Raw genomic sequence first — 15,241 nt, forward strand, 5'->3', positions numbered from 1 at the left:
TATAATATAATATAATATAATATAACATAATATAATATAACATAATTAATGTAATATAATATAGTATAGTATAATATAAAATAAAATAAAATATAATATAATATCAGACTGGGCCTCATATTAATTTTTGCTCCAAAAGGCACATTAGAGCTAATGGTCCAGCGACGTCTTATTTTCAGGGAAACACGGTATACACAAATAATGGAATATTATTCAGCCTTAAAAAAGGAAGTAATATCCGATACATGCTACGTTATGGATGAATCTTGAAGACATCATGCTATGTGAAATAAGCCAATCACAACTACCATATGATTCCATTCATATGAGGTACTTAGAGTGGTCAAATTCATACAAACAGAAAGTAGTATGGTGGTTGCTAGGAGCTGGGGTGGAGAATGAGTAACTATTGTTAAATGGTACAGAGTTTCAGTTTTTCAAGAAGGAAAAGCTCTGGAGATGAATGGCAATGATGGTTGCACCACAAAGTGAATATACTTAATGCCACTAAACTGTACACTTTAAAATGGTTAAAATAGTGATTTTTATGTTACATATATTTTACCACCATTTAAAAAGTAAAAATAAATAAATTTTAAAAAGAAACAAATTGAAACAGTAAGGAAGTGTACTGGCACACATAACTGGAGGGGAGTGGCACACATAGCTGACGTGGGGAGTGCCTTCCGGTTGGCTTCTCAGTGTTGCTCTTGGGATCAAGAAAGCTGTCACAGTTTCTCATTCACCACAATCACATAACAGGAAAAAAAGAAAACTCTTCCATTCCAGCCTTTCAGTCACGGGACCTAAGATTCACTCTGATTGGAGCACTGTCATATGCTTATCCCTGAATCAATGACACTTACAAGGGGAATGGAGTGGAAGATATTCTTAAGCCAACTTCAGAGACTGAAGATGAAAGTGGCACAGCTTCCCTCCTAGGAAGTAGGCTGCCTGGGGGAGGGTGAATATGTATAACTGAGGAGGAAGGAGCAGCTGGGGATGGGTAGGCAACCAGAAGAATTTACTACCTCTTCTCCAGCTCAGACATATTGAAAAATTTTTTTCAGATGTGCAAGCCATCCATCTGAGGAGAAATTAATATGTGTGCACATGCAGATGGGTTTTTCTTTCTGTATTAGTTCTCAGGATCTGCTAACCTGCAAACTCTAGTACTTTCATATGTAGCTAATGGCTTTTTGGCGGACATCTCAGCAAACATTTTTCCTTGGGGTATAGTGATATTTATTAGTCAAGATGTTGCACTTCATTTATTCAAATAGTGCTTGAGACCCACTTCGTGTCTTTCAGGGAAAGGGAACAGTGTGAACAAAAGAAAAGATGCATGAGGGGAAGAATGACAAACTCCTCATATAAATAGAGCATAGCCTGTGGGTGAGGGAGTGGTAGGAGAGAAGCAGGAAAGGTAAAATGGGATCAAATCATAAAGGTCTTTGTCTAGGCAGTTCTTGTTTCAACTTATTTATTAAGGCACAACATATAGAATAAAGCGCATAAGGTACATAAACTTAAGCCAACATCTCAACAAATTTTTACATATGTATTCATCCATGTAATCACTACCTAGATCTAGCTGAACATTTCCAGCATTCCAGAAGGTTCCTTCAGCTCCTTCCCAGTCAGTACCCATCCTCAGAGGGAACTACTATTTTGGCCTCTATTGCTGTTAGTTGTGCCTATTCTTCAACTTCATGGAAGTGGAATTATACAGTATGTACCCTTTTGTATCTGGTTTCTTTCACTCAGTATAAATACCATGAGATGCTTCCTTGTTGTTGCTTGTATCAGTTTGTTTTTATTGCTCCATAGTATTCCATCCAACGCATACTCCACAATTTGTTTATGCATTCTCTAGTTCTGTGCTAGTGTGAATATAGCTATTTATGAACACCCTTGCACACATCTTTTGGTGAACACATGCACTAATTTCTGTGGGATATATACTTCGAAGTGAGTAGGCCTGTTTTGCTTTAGTAGATAGAGCCCAACAGTTCTTCGGATTGGTTATATCAAGGGAGTTTCGACTCGCCTCAGGAAGACTGGGAATGGTATGATGAAATTTACATTTCACTCTGGCAGCCACTGTGGAAAAGACACCGAAGGGGGTGAGATTCTAGACAAGGAGACCAGTAAGGAGCCAGGACTAGGAGTAACAGATCAGGTGAGGGAGGATGAGGGCCTGAGCTCAGGCGGCTTGCTTGCATGGAGGAGGAGGATGGTTTTGAGAGGTGGTAAAAAGGTCAGAGTTGACATGATGTTTGGATGTAATGGGAAGGGAGAGAATGAAGTCCAGGATGCCTGCCAGGTCTCTGAGTTGGAACTGGCAGAATAAGAGAAAGAGCATTGAGAAGGAGCAGGTTTGAGGAAGAAGCTGAGCTCTCTTTTGAACATCGTGAGTCTGAGGGACCTGTGGGAGATCAAGGTGGAGGCCGCCGGTAGGCAGTTGGATGTACAGGGCTGAAGCTAAGGCGAGAGATCGAAACCGGACATTTCTATTCTAGAATCAGGGGAATGAGTGAACCATGAGGAAGACGATATGAAAAGGGATCCCAAGAAGATGATCGAGAAGGCCGTTCTTGAGAGGTGGGAGGACCACCAGGAGCTCGCCTCTGTGACAAAAATCCACGGGAGGGAGTTTCCAAAGGCTGCTGAGGAGTCAGAAACGATGGGTATTGAAAGGTGTCCTGTGAACACAGCGTTTAACCTTGTCAGACGTAGAGTGGGGCACCCAGGGTTCTTCGCTTCCACAGTCTTTCTAGTGCCAGAAGCCTGCCCTGGTGAGCCTGGGGTGGGCTAGCTCGGCTGCCTCTCCCCTCAAGCCTGTTTCACAGCCTCTCAGCCTGAGGGGAGGGGAGAAGGAGAGGAAGAGAGAGATTCAGCTTTAGTTCTGGGGCAGTTTGTGGGGACTTCAGCGGGACAACAGAGGGCAGACAGTAGCTAGCGCAGGGCCCACCAAGTCCCTCCTGACACCGGAACACTGAAAACATTGACATTTGAATACAGATTTCCCCCTGGAGCCTTGCCCTTTGGAAAGTCCCAGTTGTAAAGCATATTGACTTTAATCTGAGGTGTCAGAAAGGTTGCCCAGGCGTCTGGGAGCCAACCAGCTGAAAGCACATTTGTGTGAAGGTTGGGGCAAACAAAATAGGATTCAGAACACTTTTTAAGCTCTATGCCAGTGGTGAATTTTTCCAGGAAACATGACAAAAATGGACCCTCTTTGGCCAAAAAGCACTGGGTCTTACCATTATTAATTTGTATTCTTACTGAAATATAAACTTGGGGAACCGGTGAAGGGAAAAAAACAGCACTCATCTTATTTCTTTACCAGGCACGAGGGGCTGGAGGAGGCTCGGTAGAGTTTAATGGGCAGCTTTATGTATTTGTATGCTTTGACTAGAGCTAAAGAGGTCTGTGCCACACAATGGGCAGTGTCTCGTTGGATTTTAAAAGAAAATAACTTTGATCATTTCAAAAGCAATGAAGCCTGATGCAATGAGGAGAAAAGAAGGCCGTAATTTATGGCTACCATTAAGGACACAAAGACAAAGGGAACTGTTTCACTAAGTGAAGATTTACAAATGTGTAAAAACCATCCTTATGACTAGAAATAGCTGAGTGTCTCTCTCGCACCAAACAAAAGGGGATGGGAGGGAGGAGCGAACGACCGAAAAAGGGGTGCAACCTGCCTGCCTTCACCAAGGGATGAAAAGGTCAAAAGAAAAACAACCACAGAAAAGTTTTCCTCTCAGATTCTCTATGAGGCAGTAGCACTAGCAACTAAGGCCCAAAGAGGCAGTCTCAGTCTGGGCGCCAAGAGCATGAGAGGGGCAAGGACAGCAGAAGGGGGGTGCAGAGGAAGGAGCTCTGGGAGGGGGATGGACGGACCCCAGGAAGATGTGTTATTGTGCATGAGCTGGATGGGGATTTTTTGTGATTTTTGTTTTTTTCTGATTGTCAAAGGAATGAATAGATAGATAGATGTAGATGCAGACACAGATAGAGACATATATAGACACAAACACACATATGTATGTATATATTCAAAGGAGAAAATTTAATAACTACAGAGAAGCTCAAAGAACATTAAAATCCCTGAGTAGGTGTTTGTTGCATCTAGGAGTTGTTGCTACATTTGTTCCTGGAGTGATGCTGAGTGTACTGGGTGTCAGTCATCTGTGCCTAGGATGATGTGGGAAGCCCTGTGCGTGTGTGTTCCCTTGTAAGGGAGTCTTGCTCGGAGGGCCAGGGGACAGGCACTGCCTGTATTTGCAGCTGGCGGGATCTGATGTTTATGAGTTCCACTGGTCATAGATACCACCTTTGCCCCAGCAAAGTTGGGGCTGTCTCTTGTCCCTGGTGGCTCACCCTTGACCTCTAGTCCCCTTTCCCTTCACCTTTTAGGCTCTGCTGAAGATACATTTTAACTGGTTTACGGTGAAGTGAACATTTTGTGCTGCGATTCTGGGCCCAGCAGTGTGCCAGACGGACAGCCTCAGTGTGGCCCATGGTGGGACAAGTGGCCTACTGTCCTCGGAGGGCTGTGGGGTGGGCAGAATGGAGAAGGGTGCAGAGGGTGTGCTGAGGTGAGCAGAGAAGCTGGCGTCACTGAGTCCTCCTGAGGGTCAGATATATGTGGAATCCCCTCCACACCATCCACACTGCCCCCCTCCCAAGTGGACAGCCTGTAGGTGGCTTTGGGGCTTGGGGACTACAAGACTCTGAACTACAGAGGACACTTCCTGGGTGCCCAGTGGTCGAATATTTCAGGCTTGAAGGCCTGTTTGTCTTCACAAAAGGGACTGGGTCAAGTTGTAGGACACTAAGCAGGCGGAGCCCAAGGCTCTCTGAGGGTTGGAGAGGGACAGGGGTGCGCGAGCAAGCGAATTTGGTGCCAGGGCCTGTGCGGGGAGTTGGGGCCCGCCCCCGCCAGGCTGACAGCGCCTTCGGGCCACCGCGGCCGCGCCCCCTGCGCCCGAGGCCGGGAGGGGGAAGGAAGGGGGGCCAGTAGGGGCGGCACTGCCCCCGCGCAGCCCGCCCCGGCCGGGGAGGACCGTGTGAAAATGAGGCCGGGGCTCGGGGGCCAGGCGGGGCCGGGCCGGGGGTGTCAGAGCGCAGCGGGCAGGGCGCCCGCACACACCTCCCAGAGTCTGCACCGTGCTTGCCCGCGCGCCGCCGCCTCTGCCGGCAGCAGCCGCGCCTTCCATGGGGGTCGCGGGCCGCGGCTGTCCCGGGGCCGCTCGGGTGCTGCTGCCGCCGCTGCTGCTGCTGCTGACCACAGCTCTCCCTCCCTGCTGCGGCCGCGCCCCAGGGCCGCCGGAAGGTGAGTGTCCGGCTGCAGGGTCGCACCTGGCAGGGCGCAGGCGGGCCGGCCCGGGAAGGGAGTCCTGGGTCCCGGATCCGGGCGGGCCGGGCCCGCGGGGCTGGGCTGCGGGAGCTCGCCGGGCTCCAGTCCCCGGGGGCTCTCACCCGGCGCCCAGGCCAAGGCGCCACCACTGCTGGGGCTGGAGGCCCAGGGCCTGGGTGCTGCGACCCAGCCTCGGACCGGGGGCTGATGACAGTTCCCGCCCTGGTCCCAGCTGCTCCGGGACCCCGGAGAGCGCCTGCTGGTCAGACTCGCGCCAGGTGAGCAGAGAGAAGGGCATTGGCGTCTCCAGGTCTAGCTCCTCCTTGTGTAGATGGGGAAACTGAGGGCTGCAGCCAGCTGGGGTACATCGGGAGGTCACGGTAGCTTTGCTCCTGCTTACTTCAGGGGCTAGGAAATTCTCCTGAGGGCTTCAGGGTCGGCTTCCGAGATTTTTCTATCTGCGGAATAGCCACTGGTTGAGGATCTGGGAATGCCTGAAAGCAGCAACCAGCCTGGGTTTGGACGGCAGGAGATAAGTACTCTGGATGTTCTCCACTAACTGGACGTACACTACTTTCAACGTAAAAACTTTTGTTTTTAATTAATATCCTGGAGTGGTGTCAATCCAGACAATACTTCTGCCAAGGCTGATTTCCAGATTGAGAGGGTGGGCAGTGATGAATGGCTGTGGGTACCATTCGCTCTTTGCACCCTCTAAGAGCTCAGGATGGTGTGCTCACAGCCCAGGGCAAGCTTCTTTGCTAACTTGATATTGCCTTCAGCAGGCATTTACTATTGCCTGTTTATGTGTCAGGCCAGTCTGTGATCAAACAACATGCAGAGGGGGAGAAAGGCTGGAGAACAGTGACAGCCCTGAGTGATGTGTGCGCTATCAAAAAATATATATCGTGGGGGACACCTCACCTACACTCAGGGGTCATGACAGGCTTCATGGAGGAGCTGGATTTGAGCTGAGTTCAAGGCATATAGAAAGGGTGGAGGCTGTTTTAGTCAGAGGGATCAGACCATGCCTGGAAACGGGCCTGGAAATGGCATGGTTCATCCCAGGGCCTCCCAAGCAGTTCAGTTGGTGAGGAGTGAAGTGGGCTGGGCTGGTGGGAGGTGATGCTAGCGAGTGGCCAAGGTCAGGTCAGACAGGGCTTAGGGTACTGTACTAGGAGCTGCTGTACTTTTTGCAGATGTGGACGAGTGTGCCCGAGGGCTAGATGACTGCCACACCAACGCCCTGTGTCAAAACACAGTCACCTCCTACAAGTGTTCCTGCAAGCCTGGCTACCAAGGGGAGGGCAGGCAGTGTGAGGGTAAGTGACTTGGGGACCAGTGGTGGGGGGACCAGCAGGGGAAGCGCCTCATCTCCCCAGCTCTTGTAGAGGCCACTCATGTTGGTAAAAGTGCTGCCCCTCCCTCCAAGTCCTCCTCCCCTCTCTCTGAAATGTATTTCAGATCCTTAAAGAGTCCTCCCTAGAGCTGATTATAGTTTTATCTGGCTTCGAAATGTCCCTGGTGTTTAGCTTCTAAAAAAGAAAAGAGATGCTTCAGTATCTTTTGGTCCCACTCAGTTTGAGGGCAGAAAGTCACCGGTCATGTTATGTTGATCAGGAGAGCCGTGCCTGCCAGAGCAGAGCAAATCCTGCACCTCCCGGGGGCAGTTTGCACCCTTGCTCTGGAGTCTGAGTGCCAATCCTACCCTCCCCTGCAGGCTCTGGAGGTTCCATCTTGTCCACGGCTCTGGGAGGTTTGGCATTGTGACCTGCCAAGCTTGAGAGATACACCAAGGGTCTGCTGCATTTGGAGCTACAAGTTGACCCTGGAAAGATATGTGCAGAGGGATACTTTAAGCCCTTAGAGCTCCAGCTCTGGGAGCCTGAAGTAAGGACTCTGCCATTTTGAGCTCTGGGCCACTGGGGAATAGCTCAGTGTCATGAACTCTTAACTGGCTGGAGACCTGACCCTTATAAGAGGCAGCTGACCCTGGGGGTGGAAATCATGGCCATTGGAGATGGCAGGACTTTTCAGGGAGCTCTGAGGCAATCCCATCCTTTATTTTACAGATGGGAACACTGAGACCAGGGAAACTGGGAAAGGGACTTGTGGCCACGATCACACAATTAGCCTGCAGGTGAAAGGAAGTCAGGTGTCTAGCTCTGTCCCTGGCCCCACAGCTGTCCTGTTCACTCAGCCTCCCGGTGTCCCTCTTTGGTTGGATGAGAAATCCTAATATGTATAGTCTCCCTTTTGCTAAGGAGCAAAACTCCTGCCTTTCCCATCAGAGGAGCATGCTCCTGGTCAGGTTCACAGCAAGTGGGGTTGGAGGTCCATCCAGAAAGCCCTTCTGTTTCTTCCAGTTCATATTTTCCCAGAGACAGACAGCCATGTTTCTATCTGCGCTACATCATGGGAGGCCAATAGACTCCCTGTCCCTGAAACATCTCTCTGCTGATTCCTCCATACCCCACCCTCACCATAGTAAATAATTGTACAGTATTTGAATTCACATATGTTGGTACCCTGCTTGGGGAAAAAATGTTCACTTTTTCACTGTGTCCTCTGGTAACTGTATGCTCTCTGGGAGCAGGTACCATGTCATGGTTTCTTTTGGATAAAGTACATATTTACTAAATGATGTTGAATGACAGGTGGCAAGAGTTGCCTCATTCTTAGCTGTTGGGATTGACATATCACAAATGAAACTGAATTGCTAACAGCTAATGGTTGAAAAGTCTACTATTTCATTGTTGCTTTTATATATTTAAATTACTTTTAAAAGAATATGCGATTAGTGTTATTAAAAGTCACTTTTAATACAATGTATGATTAGTGTTATAAAAAGCCAACGATACAAAAACCCTCCTATTCTTTATCCACAGGCAAGCACTGTTCACAGGGAGCATATATTCTTTGCATTTTAAACTAAACCCCTAGGAGGATTTGCTCTTTTGAATACTTGTAGGGTTTATAAACCTAGTGAGGAAGGATGTGTCTGTTTAGTTTGGATTTCTTGGTATGGGAGTCCAGAAATAGACACTGTCTTACAAGAAGTAAAAGAAGAGAGAATGAAGATTGCAAGGATTCAAAAATGTAACTCCTTTATGTGTGTTTGGCATATCAGTTTTTAAGCCTCGTGAGTCCAACCCATGGTACCATTTGTGTTATGATTATCACCAGCTTCACTGTTCCTGTTTGAGTTAAAGGATTGCAACTGGGTTTGCTCAGAGGGACCAGAATTCTATCCTCCGCAAAGATTCTTCTGTCAAAATGTTGGAGATATGAAAGTATGGGCCCCGAATAAGTATTTTTAAAATAATGCGATTCATAAGTAGCTTTAGATAAACGATATTTTATTCAAAATGATCTTTGCTTGTGTCCCATACTTTGGGGATGAGCTGTTGCAGTGGCCAGTATTCATTACATGGTTCTTACTTTGTAGTTTAGGGAATTGAATCAAGTTTAACAAGGATGGATTGAAACTTGGCCTTTGTATGAGGAGCTGTATTTTTTTAACGTTTTATTTTAAACTTCTGAAAATGTGCAAAAATAGTGCAGAATTCACATGTGCCCTTCTTCACTTATCTTCTCTGAATGTTAACAACTTATATAACCATAACACATATCAAAACCAGCACATTAAAGTTGTCACAATGCTATTTACAAAACTATAGACCTTCTTCAAATTTCATCAGTGTTTTCCCCCCATTTTTTTACAGTTCATTTTTTTTCTTTTTTCCAGGAGCCAACTCAAAGTCCTACATTACATTTATCTGTAGTCTCCTTTGTGTCCTCCAATCTGTGACAATCCTCAGTCTTTCCTGGTCTTTCATAAATTGACACTTTTGATGAGTACTGTTCAGTTCTTTTGTTTACCATGTTTTCTCATGATAAGATTTGACATGGTAGGAATTGAAAAGATAAGAGAATTTCCTGTTTTCTCACCGTAAGGTTGAGGCTACGTGTTTGTAGCAATACAGAAGTAAAACTTTTGACAAGGCTGCCACAGCAGTTCTGGTGTGCATCAGTCACATCGGGGACACACAACGTGCACGTGTCCCATTACGAGTGACATTAACCTTGATCACCTGTTTCAAATGGTGTGTCCTGGGTTTCTCCCCTGCAGAGTTAGTATGCTTTCCCTTTGCATAAGGATAGATACATATTTTGGGGCAGACGCTGTCAGCCTGTGCTGATACCCTGTTTCTTCTCAGATCTTTGCCCACTGACTGTAGCATCCAACTGTGGATCTTACCTGCAACAAGTATTACTGTGACGTGTAGCTGTCGGTAATTTAGTATTTCCCTCATTCCTTATACATCTATTATTGGGATTCTTCTGTAAGGAAGATCCCTTCTTCCCCATTTATTCAGACATTGAGTTATGTGTTTATGTATTTATGCTAGTATGGATTCATGGGTATTTATTTAATTATTTGTATGGTTATTTATTTTTGCTCAAATTGTTTTAGCTTTAGCCATTGGGAGCTCCTTCAGATTGTCTCCTATGTCTTTTTAAATGCCCTTGTCCTTTTTTATTTTTTATTTTTTGAGAAATTCCTAATTTTCTGGTACCAGAAGATAGTCCAGACTTACCTTGTATTTTATTTTCCCATCCCCAATCCTGGAATCAACCACTTCTCCAAGGAATCCTGGTTCCTTTTATTAGAAAATGGTGTATAGAAACCAAGATCTGGATGCTTGGTGTTTTCATTGTTACTGGGGTGTCATTACTCCTCGGTCGTCTCAGTAGACAGAGCTAGGAAAGTATGCATACATATTAACCCAAATATATATATTTACATATATACATATATATTTATACACACACACACACACACACACACACACACAAAGGGTAGATATAAAGAATAAATATAGTATGTGTGTATGTGAGTAAAATCAGTGAGTTACTTTGGATTCCAAAGCAATACCACAAGATTCATTCTAATCTCCCTCTTTGCTTATTCATAACTTCTTTCTCCAACAGTGAGAAACCTGTCTCTCATCTGCAGTATATTTACCTGTTTGTTCAATCCTAGTATACAAAGAAAGAATTACTAATCCATAACCTGTGAGTAGAACAGATTTACCAATTAGGGTATAGTATTTGTATATAGCTGTTTTTGATTTTAGCCTTAACAACATCCATTCAATATACTGTTTTTCAAACTTACTTGGGCTAGTACTTTTCTTCCCCATCCCCTTCAGTGTGGTTATGTCATTCATTTATAATACAGTTATATTCATTTGTTTCTCTTTGTATTCCATTTTTTATCCCTCCCCTCACTTTCGCCCCGCCCCTGTTTGATTGTACATACCTATGTAGGTACACATGTATTTGTGTGTGTATGTAAAACATCACTGTGGTTCTGAGCGTGAAAAGTAAATGTACCATAATTCTTCAATGGCTTTACCATGTATGGGCATTTAGGTTGTTTCTAGTATTTTGTAATTACAAATGCTGCAGTGAATAACCTTATGCATATTTATTTTTCTATTGTTCGTGCATCTTCGGGGTAGTTTCCTAGAAGTGGGATGGCTGGTTAAAAGGTAAATGCATATTTCTTCATACTAAAGAAATAGCAGCTGTCTGGTTTACTTCTGTTTTATTCCTCAGACATTGATGAATGTGAAAACGAACTCAACGGAGGCTGTGTACATGACTGTTTGAATATTCCAGGCAATTATCGCTGCACTTGTTTTGATGGCTTCATGTTGGCTCATGATGGTCATAATTGTCTTGGTAAGGAAAATGGTTGGAAATGACAATTCTCCTTTATCCTCCAGCACCCTCACCCCTTTCTTTCCTTTGATGAAATACTCATTAAAACAAAAAGAAGGGAGTCAGAGACTTGTGTTTTCTGCCCCATAGAAATCACACTCCCTGACAGAAAACCCGGTTTCTGTTTGTTTTTTGTTTGTTTGTTTTTTGTTTTTTAAGGAGGGTACAGCTCACAGTGGCCCATGAGGGTATCGAACTGGCAACCTTGGTGTTATTAGCACCAAGCTCTGACCAACTGAGCTAACCGACTACCCCAAGTGTTTTAGTTTTTATGTGATCATTCATAATATAAATCCTCCATTAGTCCAAGGAGATATACAAGCATCCTCATTACTACCTACTGACTTGCTAGCGTACTTGTCACCTTTAAGATCTTTGATTTTGTGTTAAAAGGGTCTTGGCTTGTAACTATTTCTTTAATGCTATAAGTGTCTCTATTGTAGAGTAAGTAAAACTACTTGTCCTGAAGACTCCAAATGTGTGCTTGGATCTCAGCCAGGTAGAACCCCCCCCTCTTTCTTTCTGAGGGGGAGAGAGAAATTAAAACAGAAACCTTCCTGTAGAATCTTCCTAGTATTCTACAAAACAGAAACATCTGTTGGAGTTTCAGTCCTTGAGTTAGGGACTGCAAAGAGTGTTGTTTACACTGGTTTCTTATGCCAGGAACAAAACAGAACTTAGAAATAGCAAACACCTGGATGCGGTTGGGTGTTGGATAGTCGTAGAGGACGCAGCATACCTGGCAGGGGAGCATTTGTGATCTGTTTGTATTTCAGGGCTGGTGTTATCAGTTGTCCAGGAGGACATCATGGGAGATAGGTGGCATCAGATTCCTTTGACACTGATAATCCTTCATGTAGCTGGCCCTCTGATGTCCACTTGGCTGTCCAAGGAACAACTAAAGCTAGGCCCTGACTCTGTGGGGACAGCTATTCAGATGCCGCCTTACCGTGCAGTGGGAATGGCCACTTGATCAAATACTTTGAGATCAGCATAAAAGTCACTAGATAAGTACAGGCAGAACTTGTATTTTGAGAGTTGAGGAAGGAGAGTATTTCCATTTGGGATTCACCCCCTTGTATGACCTTTGTCTACCTCCAGTTCTCCTGGAGCCTGATGAAGTTTCTGTCCCTTCCTGTCTTGCCCTCTGAGAGGTCAGGCTTTGGATCCAACTACTTGGCTTTCCAAGCCTGCAGCTCTCAGGAAGACTTGAGGGCTGGAGGACCACTAACCCCTTTTCAGACTTTGTAGGCCATCAGTACCACAAAAAAAGGCACATTAGAGTGACAACCCTGACAGCAGCAATAAATTGAGATTAATTAAAAACTCAAAAAAAAATCACCTTTAGTGTATAATTTGTTGGGAAGCATACATTGTATTTGTGGGTTCTTTTCCTTCCCTTCCCTTCCTTCCTTCCTTCCTTCCTTCCTTCCTTCCTTCCTTCCTTCCTTCCTTCCTTCCTTCCTTCCTTCCTCCTTTCCTTCCTTCCTTCTTTTCTTTTCACCATTTTCTAGAGGAGACTTCATGTTTCCCTTTGATTTGCCCACAATGGCATTTTGAGAACCTGTATCTGATGGTAGACCCAGTCATCACAGTTGTGCTCAAACCATAGCCTGGGGGGGTGTGAGCTTCCTAAGAACAACAAGCTGAGCCATCCAGGGCTTAAGAACCAGGGCCAGGGGGTGGGTGGAGTGGTTCTGAGTAAAGACCTGCTCAGAAATCCTGAGGCCTGGAATCCGTCCTTGCCTGGCCACTAACACAGATGGTTCAGCAGACTATCTCCATTTCCCCGCTTGGGGTTCTCTTTGTGGGTTTTGTAGCAAGGATCTGCCTTGCAGAAAGATCCTGAGCGTCCCCTTCCATGGACTGTATCTGAAGGGGCTAAGGATTCTTTAAAGGAAGATATGAGAAAATAAAGTGGTACATTAAGAAGAGCAGGACTAGTACATACAGAGACTTTTCTGCCATGTAGACTTGAAAGGACCGAAGCATTTTGTTATAAGAAAGAAACTCAGAACCAAAAGTTTCAGGAGCAGCAGTTTCCTGTGTTCTCTGGGATGAGCCCTTACCTCTCCTCAGCTCCCTAACCACACCTTAGTCACAAATATATTAGCCAGAATGTACAGAGTTCAAACACCACTAAGCTCTGGCACTAAACCCAGAGTCCTCCAAGATATGAATGCCCGCGAGCCTAAAAAGTGCAATGCAGCTCTTCCATGCAGCTCACCCCACCTGAATTCAGTTTCTATTTATTGAGTGTCTGGAAGCACAATATAGCTATTCGGTTTTGTAACAGTGGTTCTCAACTCAGGCTGCACATTGGAATCACTTGAGAAATTTAAAATTACACCACAGCCTAGGTCTCATCCAAGACTAGTTATATCAGTGTCTCAGGAGGTGGATCGGCGTCAGGGTTCTAACATGCAGCCAGGGTTGTAAAACAGTTTTACAGTCTGGAGAAACACCAGCCTAGTGATGGACATGTGTACATGTGAACACACACACTTTTGTATTAATTCAGTTGGAGTGCGTCACCCAACTTAATGACATATTTCTAATTGCTTTGGAGAAAAGGAAGAGTGTGTTACATAAACATGGGGTGGGAGCATACCTTTACTCAAAAACCAAGCCAGTATTCGGTGTCCAGGGAAACAGCCCTCTCCTGCTCACAGTGAGTCCTCACCGAGGTACACCTAGGCCAGGTGTGTCCCAGTGTGGCTTATCCCCTTGGAATGTGCTCCCTTCACCATTTGGCACAGAGAAGGGCAAGTTTGTTCGGCTTTAGGGGATGGCTTGGGTCCCATCAGTTTAGAAAGGCATCTATCTGCTCTGTAGTGTGGGAAGACGGATGACTGGAAGATCTGAAGCTTGAAACCAGATAACAGATATTTAAATGTGAATTTTCTTGTTACGGATATGCCCAGGAGCTAGTGATAGGCACGTGGGAAATCAGGCTGGAGAAAATAAGTTACTTTTATATCAGCCTTCTCCTTGAGCCTCTGTCATGTCTGAGACTGTTCTGGAAGTCTCCTCTTCTTTGGCTCTGGTGATGTGGTGCTCTCCTGCTTGCTCGTTCATGCGCTGAACAGTTAATGTACATCTGTAGGTTCCAGGGCTATGCGAAATCAAACACAAATCTCGAGCCTCAAGGAGTTTGCAATCGAGGGGAGATGGATAAGTAAAAGATTTTGAGGGGTCAAAAGGTGCAAATGGGAAAAAAAAATTGTGAGAATGCAATGTGGTAAGTGCAGAGTGTCGTGAGTGACACAGTGGAAGGACAGTCCCCTAAACTCACCCTGGGGGCATGGCACTGGAAGAGGCATCTCCATCCCCATCTTTCTGATGGCTTCTCTGGGGCTCCTGCTGTCTCCTTTCTTCCTCCTGCCCCTGGTATTCTCCTGAATTCCACCTTTGGTGTCTCCTTTCTGTTCCCCTCTCTCCCTTCTTGCACTTCTGCCTTTGGCTTTCTCATGCACATCCACCATTTTATCAGGCCACCACAGTAAATGGTCTTCAGAGCTGTTTTTAAACCATCAGACTTAGATTTCCCACTCCCTGCCGGACTTAGCGCTGATTGTGAGCAACTCACAGTATTACCTCCCTGCCTGGTGGGGCCAAGCACATCTCCACCCCCATTTCTATACTCAGTGCTGCTCTTCCCTGTGTTTCCATGGCTCCCCACCCTCCAGGCACCTTGTCCACAGTGCTCTTTCATTTCTTCCCTCCTTGGCATCCCCACTGCCAGGCCCAGGTCCAGTCCCCCATGACCACCAGCCATGGCTATTTCAGGCACTCGTGTGAAGCCAGGCTCCCAGGCTTTTGATTCTTGCCTTTCTCATATCCTTCCCACAGTTGATGCCTTATTCTTCCCAACACGAGGGTCTGACCATGTCACCCCTGCTCCAGTGGTTCCCGACTGTTTCCCAAATAAAGTAGGTCCTTCTTTGCTTGTTATTCAAGGTCCTCTGCAGTGTGATCCCCCATCTATCTTCCCAGCTCTGTCTCTTGTAACTTCCCTGCTTGTACCCACGCTCCAGCACAGTGGAATGACCCACCACTGTTATCTGAACAGATTCCATGCTC

The 15,241-nt window shown here is 45.8% G+C and overlaps 1 protein-coding gene across 8 annotated transcripts in view; it reads left to right on the forward strand.

The window, feature by feature from the left end:
- Positions 1-5,057: 5,057 nt before the first annotated feature.
- Positions 5,058-15,241, forward strand: part of SCUBE2 (signal peptide, CUB domain and EGF like domain containing 2) — a 57,671-nt gene continuing 47,487 nt past the window's right edge. For 5 of the 8 annotated variants that reach the window (XM_081064905.1, XM_081064907.1, XM_081064906.1 and 2 more), the window contains exons 1-3: positions 5,082-5,344; positions 6,568-6,690; positions 10,994-11,119. In XM_081064905.1, the coding sequence (XP_080921031.1) occupies positions 5,227-5,344; positions 6,568-6,690; positions 10,994-11,119 (367 nt within the window). In that variant the 5' untranslated portion in view covers positions 5,082-5,226. Of the gene's footprint in view, positions 5,345-6,567; positions 6,691-10,993; positions 11,120-15,241 lie in introns of all 8 variants that reach the window. The other 3 variants (XM_081064909.1, XM_081064908.1, XM_081064910.1) reach the window with 3 other exon arrangements.

Source organism: Rhinolophus hipposideros, assembly GCF_964194185.1.
Source record: "Rhinolophus hipposideros genome assembly, chromosome: 10".
Classification (NCBI taxonomy): Eukaryota; Metazoa; Chordata; class Mammalia; order Chiroptera; family Rhinolophidae; genus Rhinolophus; species Rhinolophus hipposideros.